Source organism: Triturus cristatus, chromosome 5_2 (genome assembly GCF_964204655.1).
Source record: "Triturus cristatus chromosome 5_2, aTriCri1.1, whole genome shotgun sequence".
Lineage (NCBI taxonomy): Eukaryota > Metazoa > Chordata > Amphibia > Caudata > Salamandridae > Triturus > Triturus cristatus.
This window is the reverse complement of record NC_140588.1, coordinates 412463818-412485295: the sequence shown is the minus strand read 5'-3', so window position 1 is coordinate 412485295 and position 21478 is coordinate 412463818. Positions and strand designations below refer to the sequence as shown.

Genomic DNA, 21478 nt, shown 5'->3' with positions numbered 1-21478 from the left:
CCTCAGCAGTGCACCTGTACCACTTGTTTGCCTACAGGCTCACATTAACTGTTAGCTTGCCTAAGCAGAATCCTCCATTGAGCAGTGCTGTGTGGTAGCACAGTGTCCCCCATCAGAGCCCAAGGGTGCATGTGGGACCATGCATCATCACCTGCCTTGGAGGAGAGGCTTAGCTCAGAAATATATTGACTTCGGTTCCCATTCCTGTAGACTTGCCATCTGTTACCAGGAGCTTTGGCCTTGAAGGACCAGTCTCATGCGTGTTCTTGAAACCCACAGCCGAAAAATAAAGTGTTCATATTCTAGCCATACCAACAGGAGGGGGAAATGGATGAACTCTATTATGTCCTGACAATTTGAATAATCAAATTTGTGTCTTCCACAAAAATGAAAAAATAGGTCACAATGGTTTCTTGGTCATAACATTTCAAACCAGTCTCCAAGCTGCTGTTTGTATTCATTTCCTAGCATCTAATGGTTTACAATTGTTAATACAGTGTTTGCCAAATAGCCTTTGGCACGTGCCACTGCTTTTAAAGTATTATAGTGTCTCAGGTGTATTTAGTTATTAGTCCTCATATTTAGTTGCATATTCTCTACTTGCTCTTCTCAAGTAGATATAACTTGCTAATTTCGGGGTTGCTGTTTGCCTGTTTGAGTGCCGAAGAGACCGCATCCACCAAACGCTATACAAGCCCCTTTGTCCTTAATGCAATATATAGTGCACGGCTGACGTCATTTGAAAGTGTCGAAACCCAGCCTGTGATTGATGACGACAGTAACCTCGCTGATCCCATTCATTTGGCATTGTCTTTCAGTTTGCAGGTTTTTCATCGGAATCCCTCTGTGAGCGCATCTTGGACTCCCAATGTGCTGTCCTGATTACAGCAGGTACTGACTGTCTGTCTGTAGGGTTTTTAAAACGCAGTATTATGTATCCCATACAAAGGTGTATTTCTGCTTATTCTCTCTTGTTCTCTTGCCTAGATGGAGCGTTCAGAGGAGAGAAGGTTATCAATTTGAAAGAGATTGCAGATGAAGCAATGGCAAAGGCAAAAGAGAAGTATGGCCTTCCTATTTACGGTCTGTCAGATTTTTCACGTTTGTGGATGTTTGTACACATTGCAAACTTGCAATGTTGCTTTCTGACTCCTAGGTGTGTGTCACTGAGAATACTATTTGTGGTTTGTGTCTGATGCTCAACAGTAGAAGCTAGATTCGTTTTTCTTTTGCTTTGGTTCCCTGCAACATAAACGGAAAATGGAGCAGAATGACTGTACAGCCAATACAAACATTGACAGTAGGCCTGGGCGTGAAATTATGCTCCGCTCACAGAGTTAGCAGAGTTTTTCCCACTCCGTGCTCCGAGTTTTTTCCTCAATCGTGCTCGCCAGCTTCAAGTTGGCGAGTGGGCAAAACCTTACTCCAGACCATCTCCTGGCCATATTTTTCAATGCGGGCGGTCGCGGATGGCGCTACCGCTCGCTTTGAGAAACCTTCCATTTGCTTTGAGATAGCTACCGCTCGAGTACAACATCTACTCGAGTGGCAGAAAGAAGCAATGCCCTCTTGCGCCGCGCATAGTGCCGTCTGCGCTGAGTTTCCAGCGCGGGACAAACATCTGGCACTGAAAATCAGCGCAAACGGCACAACCTAACGCACTCCGATGCTTGCGGAAATCATCGTAGCGTGGCAGAGTTTTGTGGTCACTTCGTGGAGTCCTGCCTGTGTAGCAGAACTCAGCGGACTCCGCCCAGGCCTAGTTGACAGGTACACATCACATACCTTCCCTACGATTAGTTAGGACAGCATTTGTTTGTCAGTTAATGAGCTGTCGGGATATGCGTAGTGTTTGGAAGGTCTCTCTTAAGAGGACCCATTTTAGTTTCTTCCTAACTGCCACAGCTCTGTTCTAGCCCATAGACTGGCTTTCTAATTTAAAGACTCTCTGGTGTGTACAGGTCTTGCTCCTAGATTTGTAGTTTGTTAATAATTGCTTGGAGCAGGCTCAGTCACCTCAAACTTGGATTTAGAACCTGGTTGACAAAACGCTTGATTGATGAAGAAACCGGAAGAGTTTTGAAGGCTGATCTTTGACTGAACACCAGTGATCCCTGTTTAGGTTTTCACTGCTTACTCAGTGCTGGTAGTCACCATTTTAGTTTGAATGAATTGGTTTATGGCCTGTGGAGTCTTTTTCAGTCTTTCTTTAGAGGATGGTATACAGTGCAGAGCTTACAGTATTGGGTCCGAAAAGTTCTATGACATTAAATGCTGAACTTGATTGTAAACGTATGTTCATAACCAAATGTCACCTTTGTACACTTATCAGGGATTCATAAAGGGGGTTCCTGGCAGAGTTAAATACAGTTTCACAGTTGCCGAGGTCTTGGCAGATGTATAATTGCTCACGGGGTGGGAAATTGGGATTCCAAGGCGTAGCGTGCCTTGGACTCTTGAGAACGCCCACAAAAACCAATCCATCCTCTTTCCACTTTAGATAGGGTTATAAACTTACTCTAGCCAAGAGCTAGCGTAACTGCCATACCAGTGTGAGAAGGGGAATGGATCACCCACAGAGTTGCCAAAGAAGGGGTTAGGGGGCACATTGGGTCTTTCTCCATGGGGAAAAATATGTGCCACAATTTCTCCCCGTGGAGAAATAAATGTGCATGTGCAAAGGAGATCTTGTTCCCCCTCAGTGAAGTTCTGCACTGTGGGGATCTCCATGCAGTGCAATGAAGAGCCTGAATGAAAAGTCAACGAACTTCCAGAGAGAACACATGGAAAGCTGGTGCAGCTTTCCAGGCGTACTTCTGTGAAAGTTGATGTGAATGGAAAAAAGTAGTAAAGTACAGGCGGAGCTATCCAGCTGTAGTTCTACATTTTGTGCTCATTTGTGTTTTTCTACCATGCTTCTTTCTTCTGTATTTGGGAAGGTCAATCTGGCTGGTGTTACTATATCTAATATTGTGACCTAGTGTGTAGTGAGGGATCAGTTTCCAGAGGTAGAAAAGATAATCACCATTAAAGCATTTGAATACACTGCATAGTACTTTGTTATTTTTTGTTCTTTGTAGTTTCCAAATTGCTTTCTTTGGTGCAGTGATGTAGCTAATCAAACACAAGGAGATGATGGACGGAGCACCGAAACTTTTCAGACACTCACCCTCAGTCACAGATCTGTGTTGAATCCATCATCGTTCTTTAGCTCACTTCACCACCCCAGTTCAGACCCAGCCATATGCAAATCGGTCTTGATGCTGTGCCACATGGGAACAGTCCAGCCAGAACTGCCAAGCCAGGCTAGCTAGCCTCGATTGTAACAAAATACTAAGAGGGACTCACAAGGATAAATGGTCTCACTCTGTTACATCTGAATATCTGATCTGCTCCAAAATAGGTGTAACCAGATTTTGTGATAAAAGAGAGAGATGAGGTAAACCATGAGAAATTGGGCAAGGGCAAAAAGGCTATAATAGCACTATAATGTTAATATATTTAATTGTTACGCACAACACTTGAACTTTTATGAAATATTTCATGCTGACATGTTTCACTCCAGTGCACGATTATGTGGACTTTGTACAGCAAATTATTTAAATTAAGTCTTTAGAAGTTACTGTTAGTTACTATTAGTATTTTAGGGCTGCCTCATTGGAATGAGATTTTTTCAAATGTTTACTATCTCGAAGAGATTATAATTGCCTTTGAAAGATGCTGCTGGCCTGTGACTGCTGCTGGCTCCTGCCCTCCATCCTTCTGTTGGTCCCTGCTCCATGGTGTGTCCACTGAGAAGCAAACGCCCAAGTTTGTTATTATAACCCTGTCTAATCTATTGGTCACATATGTTTTCCAAACATAGATATTTTCCTTAAATATCACTAGTCTAAAGTGTTGTAGAATTTCCTATAACTTATATATATTTAACTTCACCAGGTCGTTTAATAAATCTGACAATATAATGTGTTAGTTAAGCCAACACGATTCCTCTAAAGTCGTGTTCTTTCGGAGTCTTGATTTTGCACGTTGTTTTAGTTGGGCGTGGCACACGATCGAGCGAGGAACCGACGAACAGGCGGACAGAGGCGGAGTAGAGCCTGGGGTCACGTGGACGCCGCCTGGCTCCGCTGCTTGCAGAGTCGGCACTTGCAGCAGAAGAAGCGGGACTCCTTGGGGGGGGGGGGGGGTTGCTTACCAGTACTTCTATATCTTCTCCCTTATTCTTGCCTGCGGGAGCCGCCGCAGTTTCTCCTGCGTCCTGGCTGGCTGGCAGCAGCAGAGTAAGCAAAGTGAGCAGAGCAACAAGAGGCTGACCAGTGAATGTGAGGTGCACGAGGCAGGAGCAGTGTGGTTTGGAGTGCGCAGGCACTAGGCCGCTGTTCCCCTGACGATGGTGCGGAAGCAGCTGGCAAAAGGCTGGTGCGGCATGCACCACGCCAAGGGGCTGGCGCACACCCACACACACACTGCTCCGGGACTCCCTGCCAAGCAGGCGCCCTAGTCAAATGTAACAAATGTAATAAATGTATCAACTTAATTCAACAAGCGCAACAAGACTGGCAAACTGTGTGGCCCTAGCTTTCTGCTTCAGCTGACTTCTGGCCATAAATAAACTCCTTCACAGCTACCTTTCACCACCTTCCTGGCATTCACCGCTAAAGGTGGTTTAAGGCCACAACCAAGCAGACAAGCCACGCCAGGCGACCGCCAAATTAAGAACTGGGTAGCACATTTGAAAACAGAGCCTTGAAAAGAGGAGCCCCACAAGCCCAGATTGTATTCTGCGAGCCAGCCAGCCAGCGAGCGAGTCAAGACTCCTGTACTGAACATTTTCTGGGAGTAATCCCAAGCGCTACGAGTCTGTCGAGTGCGCACTAATCTCCATGGCAAGGCATGGTGCCCACAAAGCATATACAAAGCATCTATAGAGAAGTGGGGGCCGGCACGGATTGGGTGTGGCGGGGCGGAGGTGAGGGGGTAGGGGCAGACGTAAGGGGTTGTAAAAAATGAAAGGAAAAAAACCTACCTTATCGCTGCATCTCTCCGGTTTTCCTCTGCGTCGGGCCGGAACAGGAAGCACCCAGGTTCCTCTAAGCCAATCACAACGCTGTAATGCAGGGTTGTGATTGGTCTGAGCGCTGTGGTTCGGCGCTCAGACAGGCAGTGGGAACCTGGGCATGTTGTCGACCCAGGCTGTGAGAACATGCAAAGTGCGCATGACTGTTTGACTGGCCAGAGACGGCCGGCCAAACCGTCATGTGCACTGAAAAGTGTGCCACCACTCCTCCCCCTGCTCCTCTTTCATCAGATCAGTCCCGCCCCACCCACAAAGCTGCCACAGCAGAAAAAAATAAAATGATAATAACTTTTAGGTAGAAGCCGCTACTGCAAAAAAGACTCCCAAAGCATAGCAAGCAACTGTAAGGCAGCAAAAGTAGAGCTAAAGTAGGATAAAGGTAGACAGCACAAGACAAAGAAAGCAAGCAATCAAATCAAACAACATTGTGTGAGGGGGTTCATGCAAGATAAAACCACATAAACAACTGCACAGCCACCAGCTCCCCTGACTGCACAAACAAGACCTCTAACCCGGACACGCAAGATACAACACTAGTGCACTGTCTTTTTCAAAAATTGGAAATTCTCATACAGAGTTTTTGAAGTTCATAGACGCTCCACAGATCTAAGAAGGGTGCAGAGAAAAGTTGACCTGAGCTCAGCGACAAGACCCACAGCAAGCCCAGCAGCATTAGAAATCATGGCAGTCGGAGGAGTATTACACAAGGACGAGGGCCGGCACAGCTGACATGGGAGACTTATGGGGCAATCAACAGGGCAGCTAATGCTGGAAGGCCTGGAAGGGTTGAAGAAGCTTGAGCCACCTCCTCAAATCACTGACAGCGTAACCAGTCCCAGCCCCAGTCTGGAAGAATCAATGATCACAGAGATGGTGAAGTTTGCAGAGACTGCGTTGGCAGAGAGCGCAGTGGAAAAAAGAGAGCTCACAAAAATCTCATGCACTCAAAGCATGATTGAGAGAGCGATAGAGGTAATAGAGATCTCATCAACTATGAATACAGGAGACCCACCTAAAAAACTACAAAAGAAGAGGAGGTATGGTTCTTACAGGGAAAATGTCCAACGGAACCTAATAGTGAGCCCAACTCACAGTGCTAAGTTTCGAGCATAGTACATCCGGCAATAACACAAGAAGGGCGGGATATCTCAATAGAGGCATTGGTCCATCTGCCAAGTAACCATCAACTTGGTGCACCTTCTGACCCAGAAAATGCAAGGCCCTACCAGAACTGCCCTACCCCCCTGGACAAACCAAGGAAGGCGCTATGGAAACAAACCAGCGCTTCATCCTTAATTGACATGGTACTAAATTCTACTCATGCTGAGTCAGAACTTCGGGAGGTATCGAGATTGAAGCATCCAGGGGACCATTCTCCAAACTCTACCTTCAGCAGCGGTGAGGGTCCCAATCTGATCATAAACACTATAAACTCATCCCTACTTGCTGTGCGTAAGGCGCTCACATGACAATTCCACAAACTAGAAATTCAAGTGGAGCTAACGCACATGTTGGCACAAAGTGTGCTGACCATCGGAAAGAAGCTGGACATGCTTAATTCCAAGGTAGACCTTTGGCTAACTAAACATGCTGGTAAGGACCCGCAGTAAACAATGCAAGCAACATAATTGAAAGGTTAACTACATTGCTGGAACTACTTACAACACCAATAAATTATTGCAAAGACACTCAGATGAGCAACACACTAAGCGGGAAAACCCCCCACCCGAATCAAACCTGGGACAACAGAGAACAGTGCATCTCCCGACTCTGGTGGAACATCAGGTCCCGTAGCACAAATGAGCATGATAACCCAGGGGGCTCCCACCCCCAGAAGGTAAAGCATCATCCGCAGAAATTATACTAGTCCTGTTGTGTGCCTAGAAGATGTGCCGTCAACAAGTAAACAGACAAGAGAGTCCATAGCAGTGATCACAAATGATCTGGCACAGCTTACTTGACACCAAAAGAAAAAACAACGGAAATCATTGAAAACCACCAAAGGAAAAACAAGCTGTTTCACACTGCACAAAAACATCATTGAGTCAACCACCAGGACCAAGCACCATTGCGAACGGTTGACTGTTATGTATGATGAAATGTGCCAAATGTCTCTTGATCATGTACGTGATTTGTTATTGTTCAATTCAATAAAAAATATTTTTAAAAAGCAGCTCTTCAAAGAAAGAGGTTGCCGAACTCCTAGCGCAATCGGGAAAAAGGAGAAGGCCACCACCAGGACGACCAATCGTCTCCGGAATAGGTTCAATTCTTAAAGCTTTTTCACAATTTGCCGACCACTATCTAAGACCACTGGTCCAAAAAACCGCCACTTACCTCAAAGACACACGGGATCGATAATAGCCGGGAGGGCTTGGTAAATTACCCAATTTATGAATTAAACAAATGAACACCCAAACACCCATCACCAGCCAAAAATCCACATGCATGGGAGAAAGTGAATCAACCTCAGCTTTGAAGGAAGTGACCCGAAATGGGCCATCCGGGTCACTCGCGACCACCTCTCGGCCTTCCCAGAAATGAAGATTCAGGACAACAGTGGAGAATACAATCTAACACTTTTATTAGTAGGAACACTGCAGTGGAGTCCAGTCTGACCAGCCTCATGGGATAGCTGTTGAGGGACTGACTTCAGAACACTTGGTAACACAGAATAAGCTTTCCAACATCTCCCAAGTGCCGCCTCTGGTGGAAAAATACAGCTTGGGTAAAGGCTGAACAAAGAAGGCACAGAATGATGAGCTACCACCTGCAGAATGGGTACACATTATCAGACTCCCAAGGTCATCTTGCTCGGTCTCAGCTCTCTCTAGTGTGGTAGCATAACTATGATCAGGGATAGGCATGCAAAAGCAGAATAAGCTATTCATTAGTACATCTGGGTTTCAAACTTGAATACGATGAGAGGAAATAACTGGACAGCAGCTTTCTGCTGAGGCAAGCGGAGAGGGCCACAGAGGCCGGGTTTCGATCACAGCGCAACATGGCGGTTACATGGCAGAAAATGCGTCTCAGATGCTAACTGTAACCCGCACAATGTTAGAAGGGACTGGTCACGCGCATTTGCAATAGAGGTCAAAACAAAAATGGCTACAGGAATGCTAATATAACACAGTACACAGCATGAGTGATGAGGCCATGACACATACAATTCTAACAGCTTGCACAAACCCAAATTTGCACCTGGATGTAAGACGCAGAAAGGAAATTTCAACCCAGACAATGCCACCCAAACCACATAATTCCCAGGAAAAAAACCTATTCTCAGGTTGTGACTTTTAGAATCAAAGACACCCTCATTGCACAACCTAGCCTACACATTGTTGAATTGACTAACATGCAACACATGACTCCCGAGCAAACAGCAGCACAGCCAGGCCTAAACAGGCTAGTGGAAAACCAGTAGCATCAGGGTTCTAGAAGCCAACAAACAGAATCCCTTGAACAACACCGTGAGAGCTACACTACAGGCACCCAACAAACAGCATTAGAGAGGGATGTTGGGTCAATAGACCAATCAGACACTCAATGGATCTGCACCACTAGACCGTCTGAGACCTCACTGACTGCCCAACATCCAAGTCAGCACCGCCAACAGTCCTATGGAAGCGTAAACTTGAACGGCTGCCCTCTGATGCCATAATGGTCTAGGAGTAAGAAAGGACCCTCAATTGGCTTCCATATCTTTAGCTTTGATTTTCACTTCCAAATTCATAATGAGAGGGCCATGCAGCATCCTAAACCAGTCCAAGATTTTACTTCTTCTAAACAGTATACCCTCACTTCCCTACGGCACATCCGCACATCTGATGCCAGTGAAACTTAAGCACTACCACTGGAGCAGTCAAAGAAACTGAATCGTCAGACATGGTCGATGCCTGGAATATCATGGCGGAAAAGGAGCAATTTAAGAAATGGGGCATACGTATAAACAATTTTGATACAGATAAATACCCCCACATCCTACTACAGAGATCATATTGCCCGAAGCAATTGAATAGAAACAAGTAGTGTTCTGAAATGCACAACGTAAACCATACCCCATTTTTGGGGAAATAAGATCACACTTCAGTTGACAACGGGCACAGGTGACAGATTGTGCACTACAGAGCCAGCAGCCCGCACATGCTCGGCACGACCTGATTGGATCTGGTTAAAAGCAGCTCTTCTCGCATAATGCACCCTGATAGCAATGACTGTCTTAAATGGTTGACTGTTATGTATGATGAAATGTGCCAAATGTCTCTTGATCATGTACGTGATTTGTTATTGTTCAATTCAATAAAAAATATTTTTAAAAAGCACCTCTTCAAAGAAAGAGGTTGCCGAACTCCTAGCGCAATCGGGAAAAAGGAGAAGGCCACCACCAGGACGACCAATCGTCTCCGGAATAGGTTCAATTCTTAAAGCTTTTTCACAATTTGCCGACCACTATCTAAGACCACTGGTCCAAAAAACCGCCACTTACCTCAAAGACACACGGGATCTATTTAACCAATTGCAAGGATTTCCTTTCTGTGAAGGATCGATGTATCTTGTAGATCTCGACATTGAGAGTCTCTACACGAGCCTTCCACAACTGGCAACCCTACAGACCATAGAAGACATTCTGTTCGCAGAACAATGGGAGCAAAACATCCCCAGACACTTTGTATTAGAATGTTGCCGCCTAGCACTCACGGAGAACTACTTTGAATACAATGGCACCATGTTCTTACTAACCCACGGAACATCTATGGGCAGCACATTTGCCCCAAGCATTGCAGGACTCTATGTTAGCGATTTCGGGAACAAAAACATCTTAACTGACACTAACCCGTACAAAACGAAGATATTTTTCTAGAAACGCTACATAGATGATGTGATAATGATCTGGGATGACACACCAGAAAGCCTAGTTAACAAAAAAAGGGGGGAAAAAGAGGTTTCTAAAGGTTAGGTTCAGCCTCCATCTTGTACATAAATCAAAAAGAACCTGAATGAACAGGTAAAAGAGCCTAACCTGAGGGTGTCGGAAAATACAATAGGATTCCGCTGATCACCCAAAAAAAAGAAAGGGGCAAAACTTTGCCTTTCTTGAGTCCCCTCACTCACCAGGGTTTCCCCTTGGTGACATGCTTCATCATTGGGGTCCTCTCAGTCCTCTACGGGCTGAGGCGTGCTACGACTTGCGATATTACGTAGGAGCACTTAAAACAAGTGTATGTGTAGTGCAAGTGTAGTGAAGTGGAGTGGGATAAAGTGTTTTGAAAATAATCAACTAGTGGGCCAAATATATTTTATTCTTGCTCCTAGCTAATTGGTTAAAAACGGGGTAATATGCTAAAGGCCCTAACTGTAATGGATAGGTGTGCCTAGCATATGGTCAACTAGTTTCGAGCTTCCCCAGCTCTTCCTCAGGACCACACCGGGACCAGCCCAGTGTGAGAAACCACTCCTAGTAGACCTAAATAAGGTGAAGAAAGTGAGACGCTGCAACTAATAAGAATGCGTTAAAATGAATACATACGTAAGTATACGTCAGGAGATATCTGTTGAGTAAAGAAACACAAATATTAAGGGATCCAAGGCAGTCAATATGCAAAAAATAGAATCAATCAATAGTGGTCACACTATACACCAGTGTAGGGTACACTAAGTTTTCTAATGTGCCGCTATGTGGATGTTCAAAACAGCGTTAATTAAATCTTCCATGCAGGCGCTGTGCTACAAGGTGAGTGAAAAAGTTAAATAAATGTAAATTCTGCTCACAAAACAAACAACAAACATGCGTCTGACATAACACATGACACATACAAGACTAACAAATATGCACAACATTACATACATGTCCACCATTATGTTACGAATTTTCCTTAATACTTTCTTTATCATCGGCGACCTTGATGATTTGGGCACACACTCTGATCCGCTCCCGTTCCAACATGGCCACCATAGTAAGGACCTGCACTGCAAAGTCCGTTCTCTTTTTCTATGCGGAAATGCCATTGAAATTAGACAGCCTGCCCGTGACCAAGTAGTATGCGGTCCGAGAGGCTGGGCTCTAGTAGGTGTTTCCAGAGTGCGGATTTCCACGTACAAGTAAGTTATCAGCCCCGAGGGAAGCCGAGCACGCTCTCCGATATTACGGAGACCTTGCCTCTCGAGTCTCACTTTAACTCCGTCCTCCTCCCAATCGATAGGCTCACCACAAGGTACGGAGTCCATTTTTTAGAGACAACCAAGCCCATTAACAAACTCGTATATATTTTTCTCTAGGTGTACGAGATCTCCACACCCCCTCCGTTGACCATGAGGCTTATTGCTTGCTTCTAAACATGTATGTAATGTTGTGCATATTTGTTAGTCTTGTATGTGTCATGTGTTATGTCAGACGCATGTTTGTTGTTTGTTTTGTGAGCAGAATTTACATTTATTTAACTTTTTCACTCACCTTGTAGCACAGCGCCTGCATGGAAGATTTAATTAACGCTGTTTTGAACATCCACATAGCGGCACATTAGAAAACTTAGTGTACCCTACACTGGTGTATAGTGTGACCACTATTGATTGATTCTATTTTTTGCATATTGACTGCCTTGGATCCCTTAATATTTGTGTTTCTTTACTCAACAGATATCTCCTGACGTATACTTACGTATGTATTCATTTTAACGCATGCTTATTAGTTGCAGCGTCTCACTTTCTTCACCTTATTTAGGTCTACTAGGAGTGGTTTCTCACACTGGGCTGGTCCCGGTGTGGTCCTGAGTAAGAGCTGGGGAAGCTCGAAAGTAGTTGACCATATGCTAGGCACACCTATCCATTACAGTTAGGGCCTTTAGCATATTACCCCGTTTTTAACCAATTAGCTAGGAGCAAGAATAAAATATATTTGGCCCACTAGTTGATTATTTTTAAAACACTTTATCCCACTCCACTTCACTACACTTGCACTACACATAAACTTGTTTTAAGTGCTCCTACGTAATATCGCAAGTCGTAGCACGCCTCAGCCCGTAGAGGACTGAGAGGACCCCAATGATGAAGCATGTCACCAAAGGGAAACCCTGGTGAGTGAGGGGACTCAAGAAAGGCAAAGTTTTGCCCCTTTCTTTTTTTTGGGTGATCAGCGGAATCCTATTGTTTTTTCCGACACCCTCAGGTTAGGCTCTTTTACCTGTTCATTCAGGTTCTTTTTGATTTATACACCAGAAAGCCTGCCAGACTTCCACAGGTGGCTGAATACCAGGATGAATTCCTTAAGTTCACCTACAATGCGAACAATCAGAATCTGGATTTCTTAGACATAACAATTTACATTGAGAACGAGATCAATACCAAGACCTTTTATAAACCTACGACTAAGAACAGTCTCCTTTCCTTTATCAGCTTCCACCCATGTTCCCTCAGAGAAAACTTGCCATACAGCCAGTTTCTAAGGCTCAGACGCAATTGCAGTAAATTACAGGACTACAAGACACAAGCACAAGATCTGAGCCAAAAACTACAAGCAAGGAACTATCCGCATAACATCATACAGAGATGCCAGAAGAGAGCCAGAAATCAGCACGGGGATAATCTACTTGACACCTCCGTTAAAGAACAAGACGAGGGTACAATCACGTGTGTCACAAAATACAACAAGGCATCTAACACAGTAAAGAAAATTGTCAACAGAAACTGGCGTATTCTGACATCTGGGAACCTGAAATGGCCAAAAACGTGATTCGCCAATAAACAAACTAGAAATATCCGTGATATCCTTGTCCACACTAGACCCCCGCCTAATAAGCAACAAATGGAATCAATAACCAACACCTGGAACCTAACACCAATAACGGGACACTATCCATGTGGGTCTTCCTCAGTCTGCAACCCTACTAAAGCTACCAAGACCCTACAACTGAAGCAGAATTTGAAATGGACCTTGCAAAACCATACAAATTGCAATACGACCCACGCAATCTATATGATTATGTGCCCATGCAACCTGAAATATATAGGGATGACGTGCCGGAAAGTAAAACAGAGAATTTGCAAGCACAGAAGCAATATTAAGTGCAATAGAACAACGACCAAAATGAGTACCCACTACATCAACCTAAAACATTCCATTGATGAAAAATCAGCTGGGTTATCATAGAGACCCTCAACACCAGAAATGAGAACGCAGAACGCATCCTCTTTGAAAAAGAGCAAAGGTTGGTCCATCGCCTCAAAACTTACCAAGAAGATCAGAATGACAATATAAAATATGTTCACTTAAGAAGAAGGGTGAGTGTGCTACTAGCCCCTGCATGTATTCTCAATCTAACGTGCGTTCCTTGGTCCTGAAGAAAGCCCATAGACCCGATGGGGCACAGACGGGCTGAAACATGTTGACCACTCACATACAGGTGCAATAGAACAGTAACCCTTCTAGCATTGCACCACCACGTTATTTTTAACCTTTACCCCATCTATGACAGAATAAACACTGGGTCGATAGATGTAGGCAATTTTAGCTTCCCTGCACTTTACTTTCACTTTCCCTAATCACCACTGTCAATACCAGTTGGTCCTCTTCCACGTGGAGGAGAGCATAACTAAGACCCAATGATGATGCTTTTTACGTAACCATTCCTGGGGAGAACCAAGATATACCGCACAATCGGTTAATCCGTGAATGAGGGTTTTTTAAGACAATCCGGAACCCTGACCCTGGTAATACACAGGACAAGTGATTCCTTCTCCCTTGATTATACCGTACATGGCCTGGAAGCTGAATACATCATAACTTCTCTCTCCCTCTTTGTTGATTATGAGACGAGAGATTGCGCACTACAGAGCCAACAGCCTGCACATACTCGGCACGGCCTGATTGGATCTGGTTAAAAGCAGCTCTTCAAACAAAGAGGCTGCCAAACTCCTAGCACAATCGGAAAAAGGAGAAGGCCCTTAGAGCCAAGATTGGGATTATAACCTGGAATGTGGCAATCCTGAACTCTCTAGTAACTAACAAAAACACTATGGAATTTCTTCACTGATGACATTCTATGCCTGCAGAAAACATGGTCGTTTCCCATCTCCATTCCGGGATTCCAGGCAATCCACACCACAGCTCACAAGAGAAACCTGTTCAGAAAACCAATGGGTGGCCTCTCAGTATCTGTGAAATTAGATCCGCAGGTACTGGTAATGGAATGGAGTAATAATGCACACGGCGTGTAGGTTATTGTCAACATGAGTGTGAGGATCCATGCGGAATACAATCCGCAGACCAACAACTCCCCATCAATGTAGGCCCACTCATCTAAAAAGAGTTAAATTGGCCCTGCATGCTTGTCCAGATACGTTGATCCGCCTAGAATTTGATCTTGTGAAAATAGATATTGAGTGCAAAAAAGATCTAATCAAGTATCATCATCGTGTGTCGAGAGCAGATCAAGATTCAATGAGAGGTGCGGTGAATGTGATTTTCCGAGACAAAAAGAGCAGCAGGTCAAAGTGTTTGAGCAGTGCCAGAGCCCAATTGAGCCTGTCCCTAGAGGGCACAACAAACCTTCTCATTGCAATGGGCCTACTAAAAAGGACTACAAATGTGCAAGGCAAGCACACATCAAGGGAGCAGGATATAGAACAAACCAGAGACATCGTGGGCACAGAGGGTCTTGCCATATCCCATGTAGCCACATCCTGCCAACCATATCTCAAAGTGGACCTGGGCAGACAAACCACAAAAGAACATACTGCTGACTAGGCTCCTAACCCTGCAAATATGGGCATATAGATCTCACTGGGAGAATATTTCCACCAGTCATGGGCAATGCAGGCTGTGCCAACTTCACTCTGAATCGGCTGCGCCTTTTGGCTGCTGCTGTCCCGCATTGCCCCATCAGAGGCGACTCTACCTGAATACTATCTGCTTGTAAAATGGGATAAGAATGTGCAAAGAGGCGCTGGAATATATCTACACAACAGCCCTCCCAGTGGATCTAGCTCGGACCGGGAGGTTCTTTGCTGAGGCTGGAAGGCGCCTGCGCGGCGTCTGCCCACAGAGGGGCACGGACAATTCAAATTTCCCAGCACCATTGTTAGAATGCGCTGATACACTGTTGCATCATTTGGAAAGAGCACCCACATTAGGGCAGTGTGCACTTTATTGCCTGCATGCTCACTAAGCGCTTGACCATCTATCCTTAGCACGCGGAAGGAGTTCCTTACCAGGGCTCCATGCTCCTTATCCCAATGCAGGTTTACACACTGATTATCATGTGGCACTCTAGATCGTCAAACCAAGTAGGTGCATGATCTATGAGGCTGCATGACCTAGTTTTAGCACGTGGAAGAGCACATATGTACCGCACATTGCACTTTATTGTACTTTCAACGAGCCCTGCACTAGCACTTAGCACTTTAGCAAACAGTTTTTTTAGCTTTTGGCTATGTTAGCATACAGATCATAGTTCACGGCTATCCATACCCCGTTTACGTATAGACGCTCTTAAAAGCACCCAGGTTAGGCAGCTGGCATGCACAAAGTGGTGGGCTGGCCTGTGCATGTCATTTTAGCAAGCACTCTAACCGTCAGTTGTATTCTTTGTCTTTTAACTCCTTGTGAGGTCTATTTTCAATATTTGCGTTGCAGGCATTGCTTTGAGCCCACAAGCTTCTAGTCTTCTCCAGTGTTATGTGGGGGGGGGGGTTATTTTATGGCCTCATTTTTATCCTCATTAGCTTCTGCATGGATTTCGTGTATTTTTATCCTCAAACGTGTTTGCAATGATTTTAAGTAACCACACAATAAAGACGATGGTGATGAAGAAAAAAATATATATATTTAAATTGTGACTGGTATATAATTTGTTAAATTCACATATAGAATGGCACATCACAAGGGGCAAAGTGTTGTTCACTGCCACAGTGGTGTATGCATAACAGTGGCTGTAGGTTTCCTGCTTTCACTTTAAAGCATGCTTGACCGGACGAGAGACCTTCAACTTGGGCACGGCGCTCTGTTCTCATACCGACGAGGCATGTTGGCACATAAATAGTCTTCATCTGCAGCTAACTGCTTGCACAATATAACTCCTGGTATCTCACTGCTATAAATAAGTTTGCATTTCAGTTCTGTGCCATGGGCGTTTTCCCAGCTCTCCGGATGTGCCTGTAGGCAAGACGGATGCCATTTTCATTATATGCCAGTATTACCATGCAGGTTGGCCGTATATACGTAATGGTGCCAACCCATGCCATCTATTGGCACCTGATGAAGCTATATGAACTTTTAAAACTGTTTATAAGCTGACATTGTCTCTTCTGTTACAGTACTGAGTTTCTTGTAAATGGCTGTGCAGTGTTTGAAAGTCATGTTTCATATAGGCACACACAATGGCATTGTTAGACCTGCCAGCCCTTTGGCTGTTCCCTCCTCATTTTTTTCCCTTTACCCTCTGATTTTTCTGTCCACTAGCTTCTTTTTGGTGTTGACGTAGAGGCCCTGGGCGCCCCATTTTCACTGATTGAGGGTGAGGCGCAAGGTGCTTCTCTAAAATGGAGGGAGGGAGAGAGCTCTTACACAAAATGGTGGCCTAACTGTCACCTCAGAACCTGGGCCACAGACTCACATGAGAGGTTCCAGAACTTTCTGGGCCACTCTGGCCAGTCAGGGCCCAGGCTATAAATAGAGGTGAGGTGGTCGGCCATTTTGTGTTGGAAGGTGACCTGAGGTAGTTAGGAGTAAGGCTCCTGAGTGGGGGAGGTGGGTGCGCTAGAGAGGGAAACTGACAGATCTAAGGGCCTGCTTTTTCTTCCCCCTTGGCTGACACCACCCCCCTGCCTCTTGACCTGACCCTGCTTCAGCCACTAACCCTGGTATCACATTAAGCTCGGGAGCTCCCCATCTAGCCAGGACTCCTGAAGAGGACAGGGGATTAGACTGATTATTACTGGCTTTCCTGACTTTGCCTGGGACTCCCCCACCCTTTGACGCCACTGGCGTGTGGCCTGCCACCTCTTAGCCGGCACGCCTGATTTCTGTGGGGCCAAGAAGTGTAGCGCCTGATTTCTGTGGGGCCAAGAAGTGTAGCGCTTGATCCCTGTGGGGCCAAGAAGTGTAGCGCTTGATCCCAGTGGGGCCGAGAAGTGTAGCGCCTGATCCCTGTGGGGCCAAGAAGTGTAGCGCCATACCTCTGCGGGGCCCGCTGAGGAGATCGGGGCCCGCTGTGACTGAAGTTGTTGGCGGTGCGGACCGGAGTGCTGAGGGAGCTGTCAGAGGATAAAGGAAGGCCGCGTTTGGCCTTGAAGCCCGCATCTCCCCGATCATGTGCCGGGGGCGGGCTGCGGAACACCGCCCCCGCTGTTGTTCAATTGGCTGTGGAGGCCGCGCCCCCACAGGCCGCGTCGCGTCAGACGGCCGCGGGTGCACCTCCTGTCAGCCCCTAAGGCCGGGGACGACCCCACGGCCGGATTCCAACTTTACCCCCCAGTCACCAGAGAGAGAGTGGTGACCGCCGGCAGGAGAAGCTCTTTGAGGAGCGAGCCCTCCTCCGGTCCTGACGACTTCAAGGCGGCCCACAAGTAAGGAGATCCCAGGGGAGGAGGGCGGAAGGCCGGAGTGGCCCTGGATTCGCCTCTTCCCCGGGGAAGTCTCACCTCGAGCTTATGTAAAGGCAATGATTCATGTATCCCCATAATGCCAGGAATAAGCGCATAAAGATTTGATGTGAACTGCGCTGAGTTTAATACCTGCAATTTGGGGGAATAAGCGCATAAAGATTTGATGTGAACTGCGCTGAGTTTAATACCTGCAATTTGGGGGAATAACCGCATAAAGATTTGATGTGAACTGCGCTGAGGTTAATACCTGCAATTAGTGATCTAATGTGAAAGGTGCTATGCTTAGTAACTAAAATCCAAGCGCTTAAGGAATCCTGGGAACAGCGCTAAGATTAATAACCAGATTTCAAGTACATGGAGAATGCTAAGTGCAGCGCTTAATGTAATGTCCTGATTTCCCAGCGCATTGTAAATGCTATGTGAAGCGCTACGTTTAGTGACTTTATTTAATGTGCTATTGACTTTACTGTGTTGGATTGAATCATCAAGTGACGCGTTTTATTTCCTACCAGGTCTAAAGTAGAATAGTACTGCCCATTTAGTCGCAGTGTTATGATTTGACCATAATGAATTGCAGATGAGAACTGATTGAATTTTATTTGTAAGAAGGAAAGAACAAGATATAAGGAAAGATAAAGCTTTCCTACCTTTTTTTAATTATTTGGTGTAGCGTCATTTTTGGTGGTGATACGTTGGATTGTGAAATGAGTGTGATGCAAGCACGACATGATACGCTGGCATGAGGCCTTTCCACTTGAGCCAAGCTACCCTAGGACTTTAGGTCCAACAGGCATGCATATACAGCATAGACTAAAACACCTGATCATATCAAATTTAGATCAAACCATTCTCATCTAGAGTTACCAATGCTATTGGTCTTTTGGGAGCAATGCTATTTTTCCCAAGTGTTCTGAAATATAATCTTTTTGTAACAAAACAGGCAATGCTCATTGTTTCGTTTTCTTCCACTTAGGGCACAGTTTGACCTGAAAGACTGCATTGTGGTAAGGCATATTGATGCCAAAGTAAACAACCAAGTGAAAGCTAAACTCCAGGTATGGTCTTAGTGTATTCTTCTATCTTTAAGTAAGATTTTTATATTGCTGCTGACAAAAACCTTTTCTTCAGTCTATCAGTTGGGGACATTGTTATTTTTGGGGCTAAATATTCACTTCTTTAGCGCTTCCTAATACCTGTAACAGCAATCAGCAGATAAAAGCAGACAAGTTAATTTTTGTAAAATATCTGCCACTCTGTTTCACCCCGTGTACTGTGTTTTTTGCAACTTTTGATCCACAAAACCCATAATATTGTGCTAAATGCAATAGTCGCAGAATTGCATAATTCCAGTGGCCCTCTCTATAATGTGACTTAAGCTGAAGTTGTTTAGGGGAATAGGTTTATACAAATACTTATACCAAACAAAAGTTAGTTATGACTAAGCCACTCAAGGTCTTTGAGGGGTAAGCAGAGCTCTTCGCTTCCACCCCTACAGGAAGACCGGCAGCAGTATTAGATCTTTGTCAAAAGTTCATCAACGGATGTGACAAATGCACTTTCAGCAAAGATGAATGCTGAACAAGGTGCCGCTTTTTTGGTCCAGTCAGCATTCTTTTTCCTTTTTTCTGAGACAACCGCCAAAAAGGGGTTTGTCTTTCAAAACACAAATCAATGATCCTTATGTTGAAGGATTTTTCTGCAATTGTGGGGGGTGCCATTGTATACAGCTGGTGTTCCACTGTAAGTAGAGTGGACTTCTTGATATAGGAAAGATGGCAGTCATGCGGAAAGATGGGCTGTCAGCTTTTATTGAGTTCTGCTCCAATGACAATCAGCAGGTCCCCCAACTCCAAATGAGATGAGGGAACTGCAAGTTTGATGAAATGGGAGAACCGCTAATCTATAGTGGCGGTTCCATTCTGCCTCGCATGTGGTTGTTAATAGCCCTCTTAATCAATGTGAGAAATGTTTTTGACTTGCTAATACGTTTGTTGCTGTTCAACAAATCTCTATGTATTCCTAAAAATGTATAAATCATTTTGTTTGATTCATAACTGTTTTGTGCTTGTCAGTCAAGAGGAGGTAAAGTTAAAGCGAGGATCAAAACAGAATTTCTTCATTTTCGTTCCCATAGGTAAACCCCTCCAATATGCTTTAGCAAATTTAAAGTAAATGTGTTAGATAGTTTTTGAGATGTGTGCAGAAATGCTGCCTAATAAAGCAGATAGGAAGGAGTTAATTATTACATGTTTGACCTTTTGGTTTGTAGACCATTAATAAATGTTAGGCCATGAACTTGTAATTAAAATTTCGAATAATTCTGAATTGCTGAGAGATATGTTTTATCCCTGTGTTTTGCAAGGGTCACCAACCATTTGGGCCAAATTATGAATGGTTCACAAACCCTGGCAATCTAATTGCTGACTATGGCTAAAATATGTTTGTGGTGACCACCTTTTTGTGACTGTTGGACTTGGCCCTTTTTGCAGGGTCATCCCAGAACTGTTGCCTTCCTCCTGTTTTTTTTTCTGACCTGTAGTTGGTGGTTTTATGACTCTGGGCACTTTACCACTGCGGGTCAGTGCTAAAGTGTATGTGATCTCTCTTGTAAACTTGGCAAGATTGGTCTACACCTGTTTGGCATATTTAATTTACCTGTAAGTGCCTTGTACAGTGGCATCCCATATACCCAGGGCCTATAAATTAAATGCTACTGGTGGGCTTGCAGCGCTGCTCGCGCCACCCACTGAAGTAGCCTTTCCAACCGTCTCAGGCCTCTGCCGGGCCTGCGCGCACAGTTTACTGAAGCAGTGACGTGACATGTAAATTGGTTGCCACATCTGAAACTCCCCTTTTTAGGACGAGCCTGTAGCAGCGCGCATGCGCTGCTCTGGCGAGACTTCTTGTAAGGGGCTTCAGAAAGCTCACCACACGCTCGTGCATGTGTTTTTGTTTTTCATAGGCTATTGGGCTTTGCGTGCGTCTTTCTAAGAAAGACAGTACGCAATTGGGCAAAGGCGGGTGCATGTCCCGCCTTTGCTCCGCCCACGGCCTATTGCTTGCGGTTACCCGCACCGGCCACATCTGTTTTCCATTATCGTGCACAGATTATTGAAAATGAACGCAACATAAACCAGCGGGGAGATGCAGTGTGGTATTTCATCAATATATTTTTTATTGCCCTTTCCCATAAAGTATGTGTGCTAATATTCAAAAGAGGCAGTTGAGCATGCCTGTTACTTCCTAGCTTCTCGGGGGGCGTAAATGGAAAATAAATAACAAAAGGAGCAGTGTGTCACTTTATGCACCAGGCATCCGTCTCTTCCTCAAGACTGCATCAATATACGCCGCAATTTGTAGGTTCATTGTCCTGACCCTGTGAGTGGTAATACCGTAGTCTTCTCTCATACTCCCCAGCTACAAGTTATTTGTCGTTCTGAAGTCCTAAAATCTTGAGTGGTTTCACTGGAAGGATGCCAGCTGTCTGCATTATCAGTTTGTCTTTGTTTTTAACACGTGCCAAAGCCGGTGCCGTCATCCGCTCCTCGAGATGGCATGCAGCCATAGGGGCTCCGTAAATTGAGCTCTCTGGGTGACTGAACAGTTGGTGCAGCGTTGGCAGGAAAGCCTCCTTCAGAGCCGAGCCCTGCCGCATGCTCTGCAGCAAATGCAGCAGTTACACCGCCGCCATCCTCGGGTTTCAAATTACATCGTCCCTTCTTGCACAGCAACACGGACTCCATCCTTGCATCGAGGAAGCCGAAGCGCAGCCTCCTGTCCCAACATGACCAATTAAGA

At 45.2% G+C, this 21478-nt stretch overlaps 1 protein-coding gene across 3 annotated transcripts in view; it reads left to right on the top strand.

The window, feature by feature from the left end:
• ACSS2 (acyl-CoA synthetase short chain family member 2) overlaps positions 1–21478 on the top strand; it is a 156908-nt gene that overhangs the window by 64969 nt on the left and 70461 nt on the right. For all 3 annotated transcript variants that reach the window (XR_014962136.1, XR_014962135.1, XM_085607321.1), the window contains exons 5-7: positions 819–891; positions 988–1063; positions 18654–18735. Coding sequence is in view for 1 of the 3 variants with exons in the window: in XM_085607321.1 (XP_085463447.1) it covers positions 819–891; positions 988–1063; positions 18654–18735 (231 nt within the window). In the remaining 2 variants the exon portion in view is untranslated. The remainder of the gene's footprint in view (positions 1–818; positions 892–987; positions 1064–18653; positions 18736–21478) is intronic.